Here is a 23,864-nt window from a genome sequence, read left to right as displayed (position 1 = left end):
AAAGAGCTCCCGATGTTTGATAGCACTGCTTTCTTTAATTATGTGGCATTTGGGATGTGGAATTAACTATTACAACGAGCTAGCTCTCGGTGTGAAGCTGTGATAACACGTGAAGCTGCCTGGTTGTAATTATGGAGGTTAAATGACGTTTGCAGTGAACATAAGTAGTTTGAACTTTTTTTTAAAAATCCCCTCGTATCGCAAACGTCTACGGCTTTAAAGCGAAAGCAAATCAAAAGAGATAAAGCAATACAAAATAAATAAATAACTATTTTTTTTTTGTACTGGAGCGTCTCCGTATTCAAACTAAGCCCTGTTTAAATTTCAACAACTGCATTCCTTCTCTTGTCTCCTTCAACAAACAGGAAACACTCGTCCTACAAAAAAATGACTGGCGCCCGATTTTAACCAATGACGTTCCACCACAACCTCCGCTCAGCCAATCGACGTAGAGAAGAAGGGCGGAACGTCCTGTAATGTGATGCAAATTCGACGGTCAAGCTTGTTAGTCCCACCTTTTTGTGTTTCCCGCACCGTCAATCAAAATAGAAAAAAAATCGACCCGAATTCGCCGATCAACACTGGCCCGCCTTTGATAAAATAATCATGTTCGGAGTTTAGTTGATCCGATAATCCCCTGGGTTACTACCACTCACGCTATGACTGGTACGTAAACGTTCAGCACATCGAAGCGTGCAGCTAATCGGTGAGTTTGTGAGAGCTGGAGCCGAGCGAGCTACGTCTTTTTATCTTTAGCTCTGCTGCTAACGAGCTCGATATGGTTAGCTGACTGAGCTAGCTGGCTAGCCACGGAGTTGACAAAGTAAACAGTCGAGCTCGGCCCCCCAAATTTCTTCAGAACCTCCGCTGCAAAGTAGAATTTCGCAGTCGGCTCCTTTTGGGACCGGAGAGTGGGGATGCTTTGCGGGCTTTTCTGGCAGGCAGGAGTTGAAGATTACAGAGTTTTGCTGAGTTTCCCCCTCTCTCCCTGCTAGCGCCAGAGCAGCCTCTGAAACAAGGAGAAATGGCGTCCGCGGACGTGGACAGCAGTCAAAGCGAGTTTCTGCAACCCGGCGGCGCCGCGGAAACACAGGTATCCGACATTTTCTAGCTCGTCTTTCTCGCTCGCTTTCGATTTCTCGGTTGTGTTTTGTTTTGGGAGCATGAAGTTCACAGGTTTTAACATTTTGATGGCATGGGGAGAAAGCCGTACACTTCCTGTGTTCCCCTCAATAACGGCCACCCACTTTACCCCTGTAAAACCCGCCCATAGTGGGTAGGACACTGAAGTCAGTCACTTGGGTCGGCTCGCTGGAAGATAGCCGGTGTACCTTGGGCTCGAAGGATGCAGGGGTGGGATAATGTAGCACGGATAGCGTCCATAATCAAAACAGTAGCTTGGAGTTGTGTTGTAATGGCCACCCATCCCCCACACCCTGCTCTCGGCTGTATCTGAGCCTGCTATCTTCACTCTGTATATGTGTATGTGTGCTGGTAGTGCTCACATCTTTCTTGTGACTTTAAATGCTGCATGATCTACTCCTGCCCGTGCTCCACTTGTTCCTTTCGTGCATCTGCACAGTTTCTGAATCCAAACCTGATTGGTAGACAATAGCCAGACTGTGATCTAATCTGAAGCTGAGAGGAGTCACTGTCTCCCTGTTGGAAGTGTGATCTGTCCCTGTTAATGTGACTTTTGATTGTGCTCCCAGACGACAGATATGTCAGCCATTCAGCTGACGAGCTCAGATCGATGGGAGGTGTTGACTCCCGTATCGGCTGGGAAGGAAGACCAGGGAGTCGTTCACATTCCAAACTCGGGGATTATCACGTCCAACGGGCAGTACGTGCTTCCTATTGGGAGTATTCCCAGCCAGCCCATATATGTTACAGCAACCGGGAGTGAGGCTGCAGCAAATGGAGTGTCGGGCATTCAGTATCAGGTAAAAAAAAAGATGAACAAAGAAAAACATATAGATCAGAGCACTCCAGCATAGGTGATCAGCATGCTCAAAGCTGCCCCCCCCCCCCCGCTCTGTCTTTCAGGTCATCCCTCAAATCCAAAATGCAGATGGGACAATTGCAGGATTCCCCACGCAGGGTTTGGATGACGGTACGGGGCAGATTCAGCTACTCCAAGATGGCAGCCAGGGCAGCATTGGAATCAGCTGTGCCACGACGGCAACCACAGATCTCTTGACACAGGCGGGGCAGGTTCAGTCGATCCAAGGCGTTTCGCTAGCTGGAGGTTCGGCGTACACGGGCACCATGCCTGTAGGGCTTCCTGGCAACATAACATTCGTCCCTATAAACAGTGTGGATCTGGAGTCGCTGGGGCTGACCGGAGCTCAGACGGTCCCCATCGCAACAGGAGTCACACCTGAAGGCCAGTTGATAATGAGCAGCCAGGCTCTCGACACCCAGAACCAGGACACCGGAGCCAAACAGTCGCTGGTCACTGTGAGTGACCCGAGCGCCAACCAAGAGCTCTACGTGCCAACAACCACTTCCTCTTCCAACTCCGCCCAGCTTCCTGAGACCATCGACGGCACAGGAGTTCTCACCCAGGCGACTGCCGTGTCCGCAGGCGTGTCTGATCTGTCGTCCTCGGAGAACTACAACTCCCACAACCACCTGCAGCAAATCCAGGTCAGCGTGTGTGGCTTTAGCAGCATGTCATGTGAATGTGTGTCATGCCCAATGGTCTCTGGAGACATTTGATTACAATTTAAATTATAAGTGAGCAATTTAATAAAATGAAGCAATCTCAAAAGGAAAAGTTTTTGGTCTGCACTAAAGCCATAAGTGGGGACAATAGGTCCTGGAATATCGTCATTCCTGAAGACTTATTTGTTGCAAGAGTTGACAGATTCCCAGCTTTAGTCATACTGTTGCCAGTTTAATGGGAAGGTTTTGCACAACAACCCCACAACACTTAGAAAACATTTGTTAATGAAAAAGATACTAAAGAAAATCTATAATAATAGTAATAATAATAACCTGTAAAGTAAACACAATTTAATAACTTTGTCGTTACTGGCAACAGAATGTGAAAAATGACACCCAGCCCAAGTAATGAGGGGTTAAGCAGATTCTTCTAATCACCCCAAGGCCAATAATGTCTGTGAGGCACTGCTTTAAGGTGTGCATTTAAAGTTTACAAACTCCTCTTTATGTTTGTTGAAGTTTTTATTGTGACTGATGTGTATCGCAGAACATATTTTGGCCAAGACCACCTGGTGGTTCCTATGGAAACGCACCAAGAACCTGGGCTCGACTGAGGGCTGAAATCATGTTAAAATGATGTAGCTGGCTAAAGTCATTTGATTGCACAATGTCTCTATTATTTCAGCACAGCGTGTCATGCTAGCAGTCAACTAAAGGACTTATGAAACTGTTACTCACAGCTGTCTGAATAATCAACATCCAACTGCAACACAAATGCATTCACAAAATGTGGCCTCAACTCATATTTGGAAATTGTTTTTTAAATCACTGCACACTGACACATACTGATCACACTTTTCCTGTTCTTCCTGCTGATGGTTCCTCTCAGTCTGTTGCTGATGTCCACTTTCTTTTCACTCGAAAAATGCAGTTCTTTGGTTTGTCAGGCCATAAAAATGTAGCTTTGTGTACTTTCATCAGTTCTTCTTTAGATCAGAGCGCTGCAGTGCATCTCACATCTGTCTTTTTACAATTTTGGGGGGATAATTTCTAGTAGATGTGATTGACAAGAAGGCATCTGCACATGATACAAAGCAAAAGGGCCTAAAAGTGCACTGCTGATAATAGGTTTGGTTAATTTTTTTCATGCACTTGTGTTATTTGGGCCTTTACATAAAGCGGTAATGTGCAGTTTCTCCGCTGCAGAAAGTACTGCATTCAAAAAAAAAAAAAAGGGGAAACATATGAATTCTACTTTTTTGGCCCTTGTTTAAAAGTGTAATTTATTCCTGCAGGTGTCATCCTCCAATGCCACCACTATCTCACAGCCCATCTTGCAGCTGTCTGGGGACAGTCAGGCCCAGGTAGCCCAGGTGGCTCAGGGTCAGGACCTGACTGCAGGAGCAGGTCAGACTCTACAGAGCGTGCAGCTGGTCAACCCTGGGACCTTTCTCATCCAGGCCCAAACTGTCACTGCTACTGGACAGATCCAGTGGCAGACCTTCCAGGTAAGTTCAAGGGGCTGTTTTGCTCTTTCAGGTGAGCTTGCTTTGCCATAAGATTCCCAAAAACATCTGTTTTCTCTCTTAGGTTCAGGGTGTCCAGTCACTCCAAGGACTTCAGCTGCCCCAGGGTCAGGGCCAGGCCCAACAGTTGACTTTAGCCCCAGTCCAGACCCTTCCCCTGGGCCAGACAGGCCAGGTCAGCCTGCCCAACCTCCAAACAGTCACAGTTAACTCTATAACACAAACTGGGGTCCAGTACTCGCAGGGAGAGGATGCAAACAGTCCAGCAGGTACGTGGCTGTATGCTTGTGCATATATCACTCCTCATTTCATTCATTTAGTTAATCCCTTACAGTTTCTTAAATCTCCCTCTTTCATTCTGTTTTCCTCTGCTCAGGTATCCAGATAAAGGAAGAGCCAGACTCTGAGGAGTGGCAGCTGAGCGGGGATTCCACGTTGAACCCCAGCGACTTGAACAACCTGCGTGTTCAGATGGGAGACGAGGACATGGAGACGCCGAGCGGGGAGGGCAAAAGGCTCCGCAGAGTCGCCTGCACCTGCCCCAACTGCAAAGAGTCTGGAGGAAGGTGGGCCTCTGAGAGAACACACACACACACACACGCCATGGATAACAGGAGGTGTAGGTGCTGAGCTCACCTTTGACCAGCAGAACAAAAAAGGAAACACTAGTAAATGCAAAGTTTGGAAAATGGAAGCACTTCCCTCTTATCTTCACTCTCCCTCGTTTCCACAGGGGTTCAGGTATGGGGAAGAAGAAGCAGCACATCTGCCACATCGCCGGCTGCGGCAAGGTTTACGGGAAGACATCCCACCTCCGAGCTCACCTGCGCTGGCACAGCGGCGAGAGACCCTTCGTCTGCAACTGGATGTTCTGTGGGAAGAGATTCACCAGGAGCGACGAGCTGCAGAGACACAGGAGGACGCACACAGGTGAGATCACCTGTCGACACGCTTTTTGTTTTGAAATTGGGAAAAAAAAGAAAAGAATAACAACAAAGTAACAGTTTTATGGTCGGAGCTCATGTGGGGATCGCGTTGCCGTTACAATGTTACAGTTACAAAATGTTTTCATGTCTGCTGCTGCTGCTGTCCAGAGCTTTGGTTTGCGATCACGCAATGTTCAGCAAAGACGTGTGAAACACGAAGGGAAAAAAAAGTGAGAAACCGACACTTCACAGCAGATCATCAGCGATATCAGTTTTATTTTATTTGTAGTTGAAATGAATTGAATCAGCTAATAAACACTTGAAATTACATCATTGTTCATCTGAGCAGTTAAGTAGCAGATAATATCAACTCAGCACGAAGCATTTTTATTAAATCATTTTAACGAGGCTGCCGTTGCTGTGATAAAGCCTGAGATGTAGTCGGGGGCTGTGATGACAAACTTGTGATGTGTGCTTGTCCTTAATTAATACTTTGGGTTAAACGACAACTAGAGTCAGGCTCTGATTTCTTTAGAAATCTGACCCCATTACTGCGATCACATTTCTATCACAATGATGCAATATGTGACCGTCTGTCATTAATAAATCATTAGATCCATCAACAGTCTTCCAGCAGTATTAATGTAGAGGTGTAGCTGCTCAGTCTTGCTATCTTGGTAAAGCCTTTGGGTTCCTTTTTGGCTTTTATTTTGAAAACCCTCTAAGTCGGTGAGGGAGGAAACCAAAGTTTAGGCTCTGATCCCAGATTTTGCATTGAGTCTTGGGTCATATGGTCACCTGATCAACCAGGTGATGTCGTGAATCTGAGTAGATGGTGATGAAGGCTCTTGCTCACGTGACTCCAAGAATCCAGTGGTCACGATGAGTGAGATCCACACTTCCTTTGAGGAGATGGAAGTTCAGTGTAGAATCAGATTAGAGATCTATGGTTTCAACATCACATATTTTTTAAGATGTATGGAAGAGAGGAAAGGTCACATGACCTCGACAAGGGCTGCAAATCAAGTCGCGTTGCAATAAAGTTGCTCTGTAGCATCTTAGTGAGGAAAGGCAACTCATTAACGGCATCCCTATTGTCCAGTGTGCAGCGTCATCATCATGCTGTAGGGATGTTTTTCTTTCTTTTATTTGCTCAAAATCAAGATTCATGTCAACATGCTTTATATTGTGAGGTAAAGGCCCTGAAATGTTATGACTCTAAATTAATGTGATGCTGAAAACTATTTAACAGTTACACTAAGAAGAGGGTTTTGGAAAGGAAATGCTTAAAATGGGGTCCTGAGTAGGCTCGAGGGAGCCGTCCCCGCTGCTAAGTGAAGGATCTGATGCTAGAAACAAGCGACAAAGTCTCCAAATGCTCCAGTTCAGTTAGTTGCAGACAAAAATGTGCGTCGCCACTGATGTGTGCTTGTTGGACCCTGCAGGGGAGAAGAAGTTTGTGTGCTCAGAGTGCTCCAAGAGGTTCATGCGGAGCGACCACCTGGCCAAGCACATAAAGACTCACCAGAATAAAAAAGGCGGGGTGCCCCCCTCCACGTCTCCGCCCACCTCCGACGCCATCATCAACACGGACGGAACAACGCTCATCCTCCAGGCCACCAACGCGCACGACCTTGTAGCCAATCAGGAGATCCCCTTGCAGCTGGTCACAGTGGCGCCCAGCGAGGTCATGGAATGAGGGGGTGGGTGGGGGTTGATGTGGTGAGGTGGCTTTTTGAGAACTGGCCTATCAAAAGGGACCTCTTGGGCTTTTCTCTTCCCCTCTTCCCCCCCTTTTTTTTTTCCTTGTTTTGTTTTTTTTTACATATGAATATATACCTAAATGTATATGACAAATATATATATTTTAAGTAAGAGTTATCTTGACTTTATGTTTGTTTTTTGCAGTCTTTTTATAGGCGGGCAAAAAGAAATAACATTAAAATGTGTTTGCTATGTACACACGCTCACACACACACACACACACACACACACACGAAAACACACATTAACACTCAAAACACGACATGAATACTCAACACGATGAAATGCCTTATTTTGTATTATACTCTTGTATAAAATGCTGGAGGTGCATGTTGGTTTTTTGTTTGTTTTTAAAGAAAAAGCTTTGCAGATGATGTAACTGTAACGGGGGTAAATGTGTTTGTGAAATCGGACCGAGGGAAAAGGAAGCCGTGGAAACTCTCGGGGAGAGTCGTGACAAATCTGAGCGCCCTGTTTGAAGCGGCGCGGCGTCCACACCGCTGCCTTGATTTGTTCTTTTTGTTTTGTTTTTTTTAAAAGTAGTTTTTAAATGTTTTTTGGAAATGTGCTGATTCGCTTTTTTCTTGAGAGTGAAAAAAATCCAGCAGTCTGGTACCACCCCCCTCCCTTCACTGTCGTCGTGCTAAAGGTAACCAGCTGCTCACAGGGGCTTCGCGTTTGGCGTTACAGACTTTAGTAAGACGGCAAATCAGGTTATTTTCCAGCCCAGTCAGGGCAGCGGTGCTGATGTCACGCCGCGCGCTGCTCGACGCAGAGCACGGGCGCAGCTGGCTGGTCAGGTTAAGATGACAGTGCCACCATTAACCGGTTTGAAGTTTGCATTTTTGCCTCAAGGACGAGGGGAGGGGGAAACAAATGCAAGCAACTTCTTTCAGCATCTGTTTTCATGAGCACGCCGTCCGCTGTGCTTGTCAACATTTAAAGAAACACCACATCCTTTTTTTTCCTTTGGGGGGGGGGGGGGGTTAATTCTTGTTATGTTTCAGTTCTCCACGTCTCTTTGCTGGTCTGGGTGTCGTCTATGTTGAAGCCACACGATGATGGGAATCATAGGTTTTAAAGCGTTCTGGGTTATTTGTTGGCTGCAGGAGGAGTCTGCACACACCAGTGTTGCCATGTGAAGAAAACGGATGCATCAAATCGGCCTCATTAAAGGCAGTTCTACTCTTCCCCCCCCGGCTTCTTTTTGTGTCATCACATTCCAGTTGCACGCCACACGCTGTGGGATTCGTTTTGCAATAACCGCTCTGTTGGTAATTCTGGCCAGATGTCACTCAAGTGAAAAAGCAAAACAATCAATGCCATTGTTTGTGTGTTTTTATTTTTTATTTTAATTGATGTAATCCCTTTGTTCGTCCTCATCTTTGTAGCATTCATTTACATGTATATTATCTTATTTTCACATTGTTCATAGAAGCCATTAGTTAACTGAATTTTGTTGTATCAAAACCTTATTTTAAGTGATTTTTTTTTTTTTTTTTTTTAAAGAATTGGTGTAAAAATTGAATGTTACCTTTTTGTAAAACCTTTTTTCAAATGGATCACAATAAAAGTCTGAAACCTTCCAGTAACACGTTTTGTGTGTCGGGGGCAGAAATGGGACGCCCTGCACCAAGAGAGTTACGCTTTAGAGAGTATGCAGATGCTGATGGTTGGTAGAGGTAAGATGACAGTAAACAATGGGGGAAAGGAAGAGACCAGCAGTGATGTGCAACGAGATCACAGTATGAATCGCTGCTCTGGAAAAAGTAGATCTGTAATATTAAACGGCATTGTGGCAGATCCAGATGTTGCCATCAGATCTGTTTTTAAGAAACTCAGCTGTGCATAATGTGAGAACAAGAACCATCACGACATGCTACATGTGTGAGAGGGGTCGTTTCCCAGTCTTATATGCAAAAAAGGTACACTGTTAATATCCATACTGTCTTCATTACACTTCTAGCTGTGACATAATCACAGTGGAAACTTTAGTCTCACAGTAAATGCACCTAAGAGATAAATTTGATAATCCTAGGTGTTTTTCAGAAAGGCTGGTTTCTCATGTGGATTCAGATTGGTGCAAGGAAGTGACATCACTACTTTGTCATCCAGGAACTACCTACACAGTCTAGCCATTGGCCTGCATAATCAGTCTGATGATGCCATCCTGGTAATGCCAGCGCAGCCTGTGGAGGTCTGTGTGACTGAAGGATATGAATCCCCCAGATCACCACTGACCCACTGCCAAACCTGTCATGCTGGATGATGTTGGAAGCAGTGAAACATTTGCCCAGCTTCTCCACACTCTTTCAGGCTCAGAGTGAATCTGCTCTCCACATGGGAGAACGGAGTCCCAGCGTCAGACTGGCCAGTTCTGGTGTTCTGTCAAGCTGCGCAGTGCTGGGGTGAAAAGGTCCCACAAAGGGACGTCAGGCCCTCACACCACCCTCGTGGACTCTGATTCAGACAGCCTGCACATGAATACCTTGCTGGAGGTCATGTTGTAGGGCTCTGGCTACTCTCCCGTTCCTCCTTGCAGCTCCTCCACAGTCTTGAGGCTGTGCTGGGAGACACAGCAAAGCTTCTTTTGACAGCAAGCATGGGCTGCAGGTACTGCCTCATGCTGCCAGATGTGACAAGGACACTAGGCAAAAACCAAAACTAGAGAAAAAGCAGTCACGAGGGCTACAGGGGCAGTCTGGTTGTTGCCTCTGATGTCACTGTGATTTGCACCAGAGCAGGTGATCTGGACTCACAGTGGTTCATGCTTCCTACCAGGACAGAATGATATCCCTGAAGTTTAACGGACTTGCTGTTATCATGAGATCCAATGTTTCCTTTTTCAGCAGTGTACTTATCTGGCTGCTAACTAGCTTTCTCACCAGGATTAGGAGAATCTGCATAGGACGTAAATAGTTAAAGCAGAATATTGTTCAAGTAATCACATGTAAACAAAAATACACTGGACCACCCATTAATCGGAGTTTATTTAACAAAAATATCTGACAGCCGAAACAAGATGAAGATGACAAATCCATCAATGTTACCAAAGAACAGAAATCACTTTTGCTTTAAGCCAAATTTTTAAGGCTCCTCTTCCCTTTAGAGTATAACTTTGATCAGCTTCTGACTTTATGCTGCAACATCTGTACCTGAGAGTCACAGTGACAACAATCCTACTGATTTTGATGTTCATTTTCAGGTCAAACACCTGTGGGTGAGAGTTTACAGTGCTTCTCCTTGTTTTCTTTAAAATCACAGCCTTCACGTGAACTTGTATCTTTATGCAATCCAGAGAAAAACCAAACAGCTTCAAATGAGCGAATGCAAAGTGTTCCCAGCACCAGATGTTTGACATACAGCAAATAAACACCAAAATGAACCAGCAATACCATTCTCTGAAGTCCTCCTCCCTTTGTGCTTCTACAAAAGCCAGAACCAGAATCCCAATCAGTGCAAACAGACTGACCTCAACTACAGGGAGAAAAAAAATGCACGATTCGCTTCACAAAACACATCCTCACAGTTTGCACCCACACAGTCACCGAAACCTATAAAAACAAAAAACTGGACATTGTTTCAACCAGTCGGTCAGTCTGTCAGCAGTCCCCGAGGCAGGAGAGGAGCGTCGTTCTGAAGCAGACTCTTTAAACAGAGTCCAGTTCAGCGCCTCATCGTAGCGAGCGCCTCACAGCTCCGTGTGAGCATCTGGCAGAGGACAGAGGAGAGAGACGTTAGTCTGAGTGATTAATGCGGAAAGCTGCGCGTATCGGTTTCTGCGAGCGAGGCGCACCTGTGTCCTGCTGCTTCGCCATGTGGTTCGCTCTGTCTTGGATTCTGGCCTGCAGGCGTTTGATCTCCTGGTCGTAGTCGGTCCACTCTGCCACGATCCTCACCGCAGCCTGCAGCTTGGGCTCTTTGGTCATCGGGTTGTTGCACTGATATTGGGAAAATGAGAAAAAAGACAAAACAGCTCATATCATGGGTCACATAATGTGGTTTGGTACAAAAACAGGATGCAGCATCAAAACTGATTTATGTCCACCTATAAAACGACTATTTAAAACCTTCATGGCAAGGCTGAGATGGTTTGGACATGTGCAGAGGAGGGATAGTGAATATTCTGGGCAAAAGATATTAAATATAAAACTGCCAGGCAGGAGGAAAAGAGAAAGCTTCATGAATGTAGAGGAGGACAGGCAGAGAGTTTGTGTGACCGAGGAGGATGCTAGGGACAGGGTGAGATGGAAGCAGATGATCTGCTGTGGTGGAAGAAGAAGGTGGTCTTATTTTTAATGTGAACTCATTCTTAAGCCTGCCTGCCCTCTAGTGGCTGTAAGGATACATGTGAATCTTTAGAAAACTGCCATCAATCCTCTGTAACTCTGACAAACTGTACAGAAAACAGTTAAATAAAAAGAAGCATTCTTTACCAGATCTATTGTTTTGGCGCTCTTCTTGGAGCTGTCATCACACCAGGTCTCACACCACAGCCACTCCTGAGGTAGAGACTTTATGGGCACCTGGTGGATCATGTTGTTTGGAAGATCCTGGAAAAAAATCAAATCATATAAAAAAAAAAAACTAGTGAGAAAAAGGGAAAACTATTGTTAGGAAGGTTGAACCATCATGTACAAACAAGCATTAGAAGCAGCATCTGCTTCCCCTGTGTACTTTCACAGTTGGCTGTCTTTATGTTTTCTTTCAGCTGCGTAGTAATCAAGTTGCAATCACAGACTACAGTTTGTCCTGTCGCTGTGCTCAAGGACATCAGAGCCTGAAATGTAAAAGCTGCTGAACAATGCCGCAATCATAAAACCAGCGATGCGCTGTCGTGAAATCAGAAGCAGAGCAGAACATGACGAGTAAACACGAGCGGCGACAAGGAACAGACGCACGCTAACGCGAGGCTGCTCTAAAGTCTTCACTGAAAAACTGGAGAAGAGTGTTCAATCAATCTAAAAACATATGGCTGTTTTACATAAAACACGTGGCTCTGATGTCACGTGTACATAAAAACACGAATGCAGACAGTGAGTGAAGAGAGCGTCAGACCTGGTCGAGGTTGGAAAGGCTGTTGGGGTCTTGGCTGAGCCCCTGGTACTGTCCTCTGAGTCGATCTCCTGCAGCTATTTTCCTGAACTTCTTCAGATCGACGACGTACAGCGCGCTGCAAACGATGGTAACACGTGAAAGTTGCAGGAAAGCATGTTTGCAGATAGTTGATGTTAAATGCTGCTGAAACTTGATTGCGACACTGGAGCTGAGCGATCAGCGTCTACCTGATGTGGTATTTGCGTCCAGCGAGGTGGCTCGCCCAGTATCCGGACTTCCAGAAGCGGTATCCGTCCATCTCCCTGCGGCTCTCGCAGAATGGAGTGTATCCGTACGGAGCTCCCTCCAGGTCGAAGTCACGCAGCTCCTTCAGGTCTGTGCGCACGATCTGAAGCAGAGGAGGAGGTGTGAACAGCTTAGCTGGCACAAAACAGTAAAAATAAAAAGTAGAGAACATATCTCACATTAAAAAAAAGGAAAAAAAAAAAAAAGGAGTCTAGGAACTCATGTGGAGCAAACTGAGTGTGCACTTCCAAACTTTTCTATAAAACTACTTCCAAACCTTTTAGTACTTCATGGCAGTCATGAGGAATATTATATTGAACAGGTTCTCTGAAGCTGACAGTTTCCTCCTTTACTGAATAGTAAAAGAACAAATATTTGGACAGATGCAGGATGAGTGACTGTGTTTGCACAGCTACATGTGAGCAAACCTGGTCAGCATCCACGAACAGGATCTTGTCGACGGCCAGAGGGAACAGCACGTCCAGGAAGAGGATCTTATAGCCCCAGATGATCCTCTGCTTCTCCGTCTGCTGGTGTAACCAGCGGGGCCACTTATACTGGACCAGCTCGTACTGGAAGCCGTATTCCTTTGCCATGTGGGGGATAAACTCCTGAAAGATGGTGACACACAGGAACAGAGCTGTCAGCATGTGCACACCTCATAATTTTCCCCTTTGACAATATGGGGCCATAAATAATTCATAAACAGGCTGACAGCTGACCGACAACTGACCCCTGACAGATTTAATGAAAATGGACTCAAATATCGAAAATGCAAAATTAAATAAACACAATGTAAGACCAACCCCCCCCCCCCCAAAAAAAAAACAAAACAAGACGGTAACTTCAACAGACAGCAAATCTGGCCTTGCTATGCTGCTCTATGAGGTCGTAGAAGGACACAAACTGCTCCCAGCCAATTGGCAAAGAGCAGGCTATGTGATGGCTAGAGACATTATTGCACGGACCAATCAGTAATGGCCTAAAGCATTTCAAACTTCACTGTTCTTCTGGACTTCAGAAAACTCTTACATCTGTAACACTGAAACTAAGAGTGGTAAGCTAAGTGAAACGCAGTCATTCTGTGGTTGAATAGTTGCTCTAAATGTTGAGTTTTGTGTTGTTTACGTAGGATTTCTAGAAATTAGTGAAATATGTGGCATGACAGATGATTTTGTAGGACAGCAGAAATCAAAAGTAAAGTGAATGCCACATGTTTGTATAAAATTGTGCAGTAATCTACTGAGGAACGAAACTCATTCATAGAAATTTTCAAGTGAAATAAGTATGATTACACTCAGTTTTAGCAGATTTTATTATTCTTAAATTGTTTATATATATTGATGTTTATTTTTAACTAAATCTTATTTATGGTAACTGATAGGTTTGTAGCTTGAACCTATCCGCTGGAACGTTGAGGACAATATAATTACACTGCAAAGCAAGACACCAGTAGGCAAAGTTCTTCATGTTTCTCGTGCACGGGAGAGACCGGACAAAGCGCCGTTCCTTCGCCTGACCCCAGTTGCTCTCGTCCGTTCTCTCGTACCACTGTTCTTTTATTGAGGTTACATGAATATGCATCGGTTCATTAACATATGACGTCTACATACACACAAAGAGTACCTTGCCTGTGTATGTGGGTGTGTGTGTGTGTGTGTGTGTGTGTGTGAGATCCAGATGTGACCCTGTGAAGACTCCCCAAAGCTGGTGCCAGGAGTCTAGCGGTCCATCTGAACAAAAGGCTCTTATACTTAAACAGATATACGTGTGCTTGCTATACCATAAATCAATAAGAAAAGATACGACCTCTCCTAGGAGGTGTGATCTACGCTGGAACACTGTAGAGGGAGTGAACGCACTCCCCCTTCATGCTACACAGAGCTGTTACAGACCTCCTAGGATGAGACATTCTTTCAATCTACAAATGATTATATACACCTCTAAGCATATATGGTTAAATATTTCTAAGCATAAATGACAATCAACAATACAAATCTAACAGTAACAGTGATCTACCAATTTAATATTTGTGATGTATTTAATTTTCACTGAATTACTTTTTGTTGAATTCACATTTATTATGACAATATGTTTTCTACACTTTGCTGTTACTGTTTTTGGCTCAATATTGACTTAAAAATAATCTCTTTTCCTATTGCAGCCGTCTGCTTGGTTCTTTTATTGAAAGAAGGCTGTTGTTGTGCCGTGCTACAGAAATAGCACAAGCTGCTCGATTCAGTGTTTATGAATGGGCTTAAATCTTTGAAGACTAGTATAAATGTTTGGTGCAGTCACATCAAAGCCACATTAGATAGATCAGACACATAAGTGTAATTCACATTTCAAACCGTTATTAGATTATTCTGTTATTATATGTTACCTTATATATGTAATCAAAGTAGTTGAATTAGAATACTGCTGTAGATCACATTATACCCTTTAATATAGAGTGTGTGAGCTGTATGTAGTTTAGTTCTCATTATACTTTTGAGTTAACAGAACATATTCACATATTAGTTCATTAGATAAATGTGCATCACTCTGTATCCTTGATCTGCTGGGAATGTGTTACACTGTTTTCTTGACATGCTTAATTGTTGAATCATGAAGAGAAGGTTGTAAGCAGGAGACTCTGTGTCTAAAGACAGGGGAGATAGATAGACCACATTCCACACCCCCACCTTACAGAAAGCAGAGAAACAACTGCCGAGGTCATAACTTAGGCGCTGTAACAGAGGAAAAAATGTGATGTTTTGGCTTTTACGACTAGCTGGGGGCCACTAGAGACTATAAAAAGCTGAGCAACCCGTCACCATTTTGAGACATGTGCCTGACCCTCTGGTAGCATCTCTCCCGTCCGGACGTTGTAATGCTCTTACTGTTGAAGTGTATGGAAATAAATGATTGTTGATTGAGCATTTATACACCGAGTATTGTCCCTCCTTCAGCCCAAAGATTCAAAGAATTGGGAGAATTCAACAACTTGGTGCCGTGTGACCCGGATCTTTGGTGTGCTGAGGAGGTGCAGATTTGACCTTTGGTGAGATCGTGAGGCGAGGTGAACAGAGGACCGGTCCAAAAATAAAAAGGTAAGCACAGCCTGTTGTATTATAAATACCAAATGTGCATATTGGGCTTTCCAAATTAATCTGTTCACTGAGTTACATGTATTTTCACAGTAAATTTGTCGGTGTCTGGTTTTTGGCGCAAGATACTAACAACATAAGTTGAGGCTGAATTCCAGTGTGTTAAATAAACTGCTTCTACCGAGATACTAATAACATACTACGTTGGACTAGTTGCAGTAAACTGCTTCTACCGAGATACTAATAACATACTACGTTGGACTAGTTGCAGCCACTTTACCTTCCACATTTAATTTTGTCTAATACTGGCTTCTGTAGCAATAATACATTAGAATTTCTTCTGAAGACGCGGCCATTAGTCCAGTACATTGAAGTCGAGGTTTGTTTATTTTGTTTATGGTGTCAGTGACGTCCTGGCTTTTGCCGGCTATGAAATAGAAGTTGATTTAAGGAAAAGCAGATGCTGGCTTCACGGTGCAGTTGGACGCTGGCAATGCGAGAGCGAAACACGTCCGTAGGTTTGGTTTATGATACGGCCGTGTTCCGGTGGTGCGGCCGTGAAGTGCAGTAGTGGTTGGTGCTAGTTTTAGTACATTGGATAGAGGTTTTGACGGTGGTTTGTGGCGTCAGTCGAGTTTTAAGGGCTGCGGTCATAATACAAAGTAAAAATTTAGTACATAGCAACACCTGGTTTATGATGTCAGGTATAACTTCGGGGATGCAAGCATCACTTTTATGATGCGACTTTGCCCCGTGGTGGCGGTCATAAGCGCAGAGAAAGGGGTATTTTGGTCTATGGTGCAGTGTGCTTTAAGAAGATCTAATAGTTGAGCTCAGAGGTTTCTGTGTAAAATTCCCGCTGAGGAAAAGTGTGTGTGTGAAGCTGCGAGGCGCGCTCTGGGTGCTGTTTTGTGGGTAAAGCGCGCACTGAGTGAGAGTGTGAGTGAGGCGCGCTCTGAGTGTGTTTTTTGTGTGAAGTGTGAAGCGTGAACACAGTGACAGTGACGGTTGATGTGTTTGATTAGGAGGACATTAGAGCAAATACACATTTTAGGATCAAAGGTTGATGCCTAGTGTACCTGTGGAACTTTGCCCTAGGAGTGGCGACCCTCCTGTCCGTGGACGCGTGGCCAGGACCGGCGTCGTCCGGGTGCCGAGGTGGTGACTTGGGGAGGTGAGGGCCCCCGCATAGCTACGGAAATAACACTGGAACGGCCGTGTAATCACGGGTTCACATTTATTCCGGACTAGAACAAGACACATTTTGCGAACAAACGTTGAGTCTAGATTAGTAAAGAAATATAAAAAGGTTAAATTCCTCGTTTCAGTGGTTGAAATTGTTGTGTGCCTGTCCCCTGACGAGTGTGAAATTAAAATAAAGAGGGAATTTGGAGCCACATAGAGATAGACGGGCATAATTGGGTGTATTACTCTGTGGTGTAATAAAAATAAAAAGGAGAGATAGTAAGAGGTGTGCAGTGGAGAATTATGGAGGAGTAGAGAGAGGAATGTGTTGGGAGACTGGCGTACAGTTTACGCTGTCAAGGTAGGCGTGTTGCCTGCTTATCGGTTTAAAAGTGATGAAAATGAAATTAAAATAAATCTCTTAGTGTGTTAATACAGGAAGCTGCGGACCTGGACCAACTGCCCCCACAAGCACAGCGGTCGAAGCAAAATTATAGGTAATGGGAACCACACCCAGCACGAATCAGCAGCTGTGAAAAAGACAGCAGCGAGGAGAGAATTAGAGGAGAAATTAAGAGAAGTTTTAACACATAAAATTGGGGCCAACGGACTTGTGGAGGTTGGGAAGGCGTCCGGAGCATCACAACAAAAAGGTGAAACAAAAACACACAAGCAGAGAAATCTGAGAGAAAGGCTCCTTTTAAGGTAACGCCTAGTTTGAGAAAAGATAAAATTAACCTGCTTTTATACAAATGCACATACACGCAATGAAGAAACAGCTTACACTCATGAACACGTGAAGATTTTCCAGCAAGGTTAAAGAAAAATTAACATACTTAAATGATGAAGTCTATACATTACTGACAAAGAAACCCTCTGGGTTGCAGGACAACAATTTAACTAAAAAAAAAAAAAAAAAGGAACACTGGTCTAACCAACCAGGCAAGACGCAACAAATTTAGTGGTAAAAAGAGTCAAATTGTGACATGTTTTCTGTTGATTGATTAATAAAAGTGATTACTGAATGAAAGAAAATTCCTTTTTTGGGCTTTTAAACATGATCTTAAGAATTTTAACATGTACTTGTGTTGTCCTGTCAACTTGGTGGGTTAGGAGTTGATTATATCGGGAGACAAAAAAAAAAAAAAAAAAAAAAAGGGGGAGAGAAGGCTGACACAGGGCCTGGCCCCATTGTCTCCCCTCTGAATAACACAGCCAACACAACATCATTTTCCTGTTCATTTGTTTTTGTTTTTTGTTTGTTTTTGTTTTGTTTTGTTTTTTCTATACATATTTAATTACAGGCTGCTTTGCCGGCCCTGAAAGCCGAGGCTGACTGGACTCCTGCTCTCCCCCATACGTGACACTGACCAAATGCTGCAACAGCTGGACCCACAACAACGACCTGAGAATGTCAACAGACCTGCAGGAATGTGATCTCATGCAGCCGAGACGGAGAGCACTAAACCTAAGGCCCGTTTCACTACACGGGGGAAAATTCCCAGACTGCGTCAGCTGACAGAGCTGTGACGAGACGCCCGCCAAGCCCGAATGAAAAGTAAGGCCGAGCAAAAGAATGCTGACCTTGATAACTTTGCATTCACACTGTGCAGGACAGTGATGGACCAACACGGATGATCGGGTGGCGAAAAAGGGCGTGACCGAGACAAGAGGAGTAACTGAGGACAGAAGGCACCTCAGAATGGACAAAAACACAGAAGAAGATGCAGGTTTCACCTGCGGTGAACATCGACACTGGAGAAAGGACTGCCCCAATTGGGGTCAGAACCAGGACGGACTGAATTTTGAGCAGCAGCAGCAGCAGCAATGGTCGCAAACAAACTGAAAAGGAGGGGGGGCAGGACCCCAGGGCATGCTTCAGGCCGTGGTTTACCCAGAACACCAGAACAGGAAAGTGATGAACACAAACACCCACACAAACACACACATCTACATGCACTGACTCAGAATGAAGAGAAACAAACACACACACACACACACACACACACACACACACACACACACACACACACACACACACACACACACACACAGATTCAGAATGAAGTGAAATACACACATGAACACGTGCACTCGTTGAGTGAGTGAGAAATGACACACACACACATATACACACACACACACACACACACATTGGAATGCTGATTCACTGAGAAGTGATCCACACACACACACACACACACACACACACACACACACACACACGCTGATGCAATGAAGAATGCTTTGCTTATGCTGATATGCAAAATGCTGCACACAAACATCCCAATGCATAATTTTTATGAGGAGCCATTGATTACTTAGAATGTGTTATATGTCACCTAGAAGGCATTTATGTAGATTTTAGGAATAAGCTCTAAAACGGTTTGGTTATGAAAACAATGTCTGTGCGTGATGTCTGTTTATGGCTCAAGGCCTTGACTGAATTCTTTGCTGTGCTTCACACAGCCCTGATGAGGAACAGTGGCACAGAGTGAAATTGATGAATTAATAGTGTAAGTTTTAGGTCGGAGTACGGCATTTTCTGTGATTGAGTTTTAATTCAAGGAGGAACAAAAGGTGTTACGGCACCTGAGGTTCTCATTCCCACACAATATTGTCCCGGCAGGAAGCAAAATGTTCCTGTGAATTTCTGGTTGATTGTTTGGTTTTGTTTAGCGCTAGCTTGATTTTATCAGTGAGCTTTGGCTTGTGTTCTTTCTCGTAAGCGAGAGAGGGATAGTTTTATGCTTGGACATGTCTGCAACGGGCCCTAGTTTGTGTTATTTTAGTAGTATTTTGTTGGTTATGTCTGTTTTCGTTTTTGTTACAGTGCACTGAGATAAGAAAATCTGAGAGGTGTGATCCACCGGTGGTGATATGTTGATATTTTGTGAGTTTATGATTTAACAATCAGCTCTTTAAACCAGGCCTGAAAGATTGAAATTTAAAGCGCTATGAAATATTCTTACAAAAACAGTTGCAAAGTGTGCTTCTCCATGATTGTAATTGGCTTGGGAGAAATTCACTTATAGGGAACACTGAGAAGTTCTGAGTCTAAAAGGATTGCACCGAGTCAATCCGGCCCAAAAAAACAACAAGGAATTGTTTTCCTTTAAAATGATGACGTCATCTTGCTGGTGATGGATGCTCGAATAGGTTGCGCGTGAGACTCCATTATCAGCAACATCTGGTATGAATGTGTATGGAGGTATGCATGTGAATGGACTGTGATGGACTGACGACTAAAAGCTTTGACTGACTTGATACTGAGACAATGACTGCACCCACTTTAGAATTAGTAAATGCCAATAAACAATTCACCCAGCCGACAAGAGAAGGGTGGATGCTTCGCTTTGTTTTGTTTTGTTTTTTCAGGAGCAGGAGGATAAGAGAGACTGGAGGAGGAGACTCTAGCTTCACATAAGTATGAACTGCAGACTTAACACTGTGGTTGCTGATTTTGAGTTACCGATGTTTGCATTAAGAAAACTGTGCTATATTAGCTGTGTTTTGAGTAAGGTATCATGTTATATTATTGGGAATGCCAAATGCTACAGTGGAGAAGACTTTTGATACCACTCATGACTGGAATATGTTATTATTAACCATAGCAGGCCACTGTAAAAAGTCAATTAAATTTTATAGAGGAAAATCGCCAAAATTTGACAATACCTATGAATGACTGGCCACATTCAGAATAGAGATATGCAATAATAAACATTGGTCCACGTGATTTAGGTTCTCACTTGAAATAGTAAGTTATTAAATGTAGAATATAATCGACAGGGACATTTGATAGGATGTGGTACTGAAAAAGAACAAGAGCAAAGTAAATAAAGAAAATATTGTGTTTAGTTTGGATAAATTCAAATTAAAATGTACCATTACACTCAGAGGATCAATATGGAATAAAACATATGCAAAATTTGTAGGAAGTACATGACTGATAACTGTTCTGTCCTGAGCGTTTGTTTCTAGAGCACCCACTTGACCACACCAACAGTTTCTCGCCACCGAGGAGGGGTACTTGCAAAAAGAATAAAATAAAAATCTGAGTTTAACAAAACATTTTAAATGTAAATATCAAGCTTACCTTTCTTTTTCCATGAAATGTGCTTGTGGGCACGCCAGCCATTTTGAAAAGGTGGGCAAAACAATTGGCAAGGCCACACCCCCACACATGTGATATAATTTTAAAGGTACTGTTGCCCTCTCTAAGAAACATCAGGAATTAGAGGAGTGGCAAGTAGAGTATGCGAGCTACAAGCAAAAACTAAAATGTGTACTACAGTGTGCAAAAATGAAATACTGGGTCATCAGGGGGTCATGAGGGACATTTATAAAACTAAAAGTCCCACTAACCTTAAAGTGCACTTGAAAAGCTCACACAAGAAGGTTAACCTAGCTTACCTAGAAGACCTCATCAGGAGGAGCACACTCCCCCTCCTTGAAGAGCTCACCCACTCAACCCGCATCCCCAGAAAACAGCTAACCCCAGATAAGGCAGCGTGATGTATCCCGAGACAACAGGACTGGGACATCTAAATAAAGGTGTGAAACAATCGCCTTCAAAAGGTTATCAATTCACTTCAACCAAAATTAGGACCACTCGGTGCGGCAAGAGTTAATAGTTATTAGTCTCAACACCCAAGGATAACCAGAAGAGCATGACTGATATGATGGAACTGGGATTTTGTTACACTTAATTTTTGCAAAACACAAATAAAACTAAATTGAAACTAAGGATTTTCAGAAAATAAGAACTAAACTAAACTAGCAAAGAATTGGTAAAAACTGATTAAAACTGATGAAAATTGCAGAACTATTACAACCCTGGTCCAGACTGAGATGGTGTTGGACATCTTCAGGGCAGAAAAGGGTTGGTGTGACCAAGGTGTGGTTTGGCTTGTTGTATGTACATTTCAAAATGTTACACCTCTGGATGGACCAGTTACCAGGGCATGGAAGGATGACAGACTTTATTACATGAGGAGAAGGGACATTTTCGGGATCGAAGATCCTCAGGGATGACAAGGCTGGAGCAACGGTACTCGAGAGAAGAATTTCTGATACTTTCTGAGATATGATGTCACCAACCTTCTCTTTTAATTGTCTAGCTCCAATGAATTGACACATGGGAGTGTGTCAAAAAGGGGGAAGTTGAGTCCGAACATCAAACAATGGTTTTATGAACATCTTATGACGTTATTTCTGTGTTTAATAATTTAGCTATGGTAAAACTTAAGCTTATAATGTGTTAGACTTAGAAAGGGTTCACTAATTTTTGATTTCTTTTACACACACATAGATTATGATTAGAATAGGTCCTGAACATAATATTTTAAACCAAATTTGAATCATTAGAAGAACAATGGATAACAATATTAGATTATCAAGGCTAGGGAGAGAGGTGTTTTGGTTTTCTGTCTCTTGCAGAGAAAGGAACAGACACCAGACGGGGACCCGGAGATGTGAGGACCCTTCACAGCAGGGACAGATGTAGGGACTGCCAGACAGCAACTGGGGTTAAGTGTCATGACGTTTGGGCTCCTGGAGAAGATGGATCCCACAAACACAGCAATAACCATGAAGGGGTTGGCGAAAACCAGGAACACCAGACCAACGAGGTTCAAGAGGCTTTTGGCAAAAAGGGGGACACGCCGGTGACCCCAAAATACACAGATCTTTGTTTGAAATCGGGGCAGAATAATCCCCAGAACTGTGCAATGACTAAAGGGTGGTCTAACCCCGGAGGTCGAAGAAAGAAGCTGAGAATCACCCAACTGGAAGACACTGGTAGCTGCAGCAATAAAAATAAAGGTTAAAAGCTCCTTAGACAGAGGTTCTAGTCTAAGTACATTTGAAAGGTATAAGGGGACATTAAAATGGGAGTGGAAAACTGGAGCACCAAAATAAAGCTGTGGGAGAATTGGGGAGTGATGGGAGAGTCATCTGTAACTGCTGTTATGGTTGTAAATCTAACTTTGCTTGCATCTGAACTGCGTGAACACAGAGGTCATCCCACATATGGTCCACCCGTTAAAGGGGGACAGAGGGCCTCAGGATCAAGAAAACCTGGACCTTGCGACCCTGGAGTGCATGTTGTAAGTGATCTCTTTCAGAGATCAAAAGGGGGAATTATTAGATTATTCTGTTATTATATGTTACCTTATATATGTAATCAAAGTAGTTGAATTAGAATACTGCTGTAGATCACATTATACCCTTTAATATAGAGTGTGTGAGCTGTATGTAGTTTAGTTCTCATTATACTTTTGAGTTAACAGAACATATTCACATATTAGTTCATTAGATAAATGTGCATCACTCTGTATCCTTGATCTGCTGGGAATGTGTTACACTGTTTTCTTGACATGCTTAATTGTTGAATCATGAAGAGAAGGTTGTAAGCAGGAGACTCTGTGTCTAAAGACAGGGGAGATAGATAGACCACATTCCACACCCCCACCTTACAGAAAGCAGAGAAACAACTGCCGAGGTCATAACTTAGGCGCTGTAACAGAGAAAAAATGTGATGTTTTGGCTTTTACGACTAGCTGGGGGCCACTAGAGACTATAAAAAGCTGAGCAACCCGTCACCATTTTGAGACATGTGCCTGACCCTCTGGTAGCATCTCTCCCGTCCGGACGTTGTAATGCTCTTACTGTTGAAGTGTATGGAAATAAATGATTGTTGATTGAGCATTTATACACCGAGTATTGTCCCTCCTTCAGCCCAAAGATTCAAAGAATTGGGAGAATTCAACACCGTCTACGGGTGAAATAACCGCTGGCGATGCCCAATGCCCGGGACCTGACAAACTTTCTAAGCTTCCGGGCGAGCAATTGAAGCAACAACCAATGAGAGAGCAGGATACCGCTGACTGACACATGACCCGACAACCAGAGCCTGGAACTTCCACAAGGGATCAGCCATCAGCTTCAGAGTGATATTCAATAACACTCCGGTGGTTTCACCGCGAACAAATGGGTTTCAGGTGTGATGCCTTGTGGGCACAAAAAATGTCCAGTTAGTGCTTCTCAAACGTTCACTGCTGTGTGTCACATGTGAGTAACTTCGGACAACCTCCTGACCCAATTTTCCTGAAATAGTCCAGAGGTCATGTATGAAAACAGCGTCAGTGAGGTGGTTGTTACATTTCTTCACACTAGCTGCACTCGGCAGCGTTAGGAAGGTTTAGTCTGCTTTTATGGTGAGAACATAAGAGAAATGCTCCTTTGGGCCTATTCTGTCAGAGTACTGTACCGTGGGTGTACTGTGCTTTAAACAAATAACTTGTTTTCTAGTGAAATACTAAGTACATCCCACATTTCTCTGTTTTCCTGCAAGCAAAGGTTGT

At 43.7% G+C, this 23,864-nt stretch overlaps 2 protein-coding genes across 5 annotated transcripts in view; one reads left to right on the top strand and one right to left on the bottom strand.

The window, feature by feature from the left end:
- Positions 1-482: 482 nt before the first annotated feature.
- LOC146552303 (transcription factor Sp3-like) lies at positions 483-8,468 on the top strand. Of its 3 annotated transcripts, none has more exons than XM_085258034.1 (9): positions 483-666; positions 996-1,093; positions 1,713-1,943; positions 2,047-2,649; positions 3,963-4,175; positions 4,258-4,462; positions 4,570-4,759; positions 4,927-5,123; positions 6,565-8,468. In XM_085258034.1, the coding sequence occupies exons 1-9, from the start codon at positions 660-662 to the stop codon at positions 6,816-6,818; spliced, it is 1,998 nt and encodes a 665-aa protein (XP_085114160.1). In that variant the 5' UTR covers positions 483-659; the 3' UTR covers positions 6,819-8,468. The 3 variants fall into 3 exon arrangements, with proteins under 3 accessions (XP_085114160.1, XP_085114161.1, XP_085114163.1); XM_085258035.1 differs by having other exon boundaries at positions 483-706; XM_085258037.1 differs by lacking the exon at positions 996-1,093.
- Positions 8,469-9,855: 1,387 nt separating this feature from the next.
- The window catches only part of uggt1 (UDP-glucose glycoprotein glucosyltransferase 1), a 41,151-nt gene continuing 27,142 nt past the window's right edge, over positions 9,856-23,864 (bottom strand). For both annotated transcript variants that reach the window (XM_085258032.1, XM_085258033.1), the window contains 6 exons: positions 12,655-12,837; positions 12,169-12,329; positions 11,942-12,056; positions 11,320-11,436; positions 10,680-10,824; positions 9,856-10,594 (listed from right to left, as the gene is read on the bottom strand). In XM_085258032.1, coding sequence (XP_085114158.1) covers positions 10,575-10,594; positions 10,680-10,824; positions 11,320-11,436; positions 11,942-12,056; positions 12,169-12,329; positions 12,655-12,837 — 741 coding nt within the window. In that variant the 3' untranslated portion in view covers positions 9,856-10,574. The remainder of the gene's footprint in view (positions 10,595-10,679; positions 10,825-11,319; positions 11,437-11,941; positions 12,057-12,168; positions 12,330-12,654; positions 12,838-23,864) is intronic.

The sequence above is a fragment of the Mchenga conophoros genome, linkage group LG19 (genome assembly GCF_057382185.1).
Source record: "Mchenga conophoros isolate Kocher_MC1m ecotype Shallow Benthic linkage group LG19, M_conophoros_male_GT1.1, whole genome shotgun sequence".
NCBI classification, from domain to species: Eukaryota; Metazoa; Chordata; class Actinopteri; order Cichliformes; family Cichlidae; genus Mchenga; species Mchenga conophoros.
The sequence above is the reverse complement of the archived record's forward strand: the minus strand, read 5'-3'. Positions and strand labels throughout refer to the sequence as shown.

Bases quoted from the DNA above. Each gene is read 5' to 3' on its own strand.
- LOC146552303 (XM_085258034.1), top strand. The intron at 2,650-3,962 runs GTCAGCGTGTGT...TTATTCCTGCAG, and splicing joins ACCACCTGCAGCAAATCCAG to GTGTCATCCTCCAATGCCAC. The intron at 4,760-4,926 runs GTGGGCCTCTGA...TCGTTTCCACAG, and splicing joins TGCAAAGAGTCTGGAGGAAG to GGGTTCAGGTATGGGGAAGA.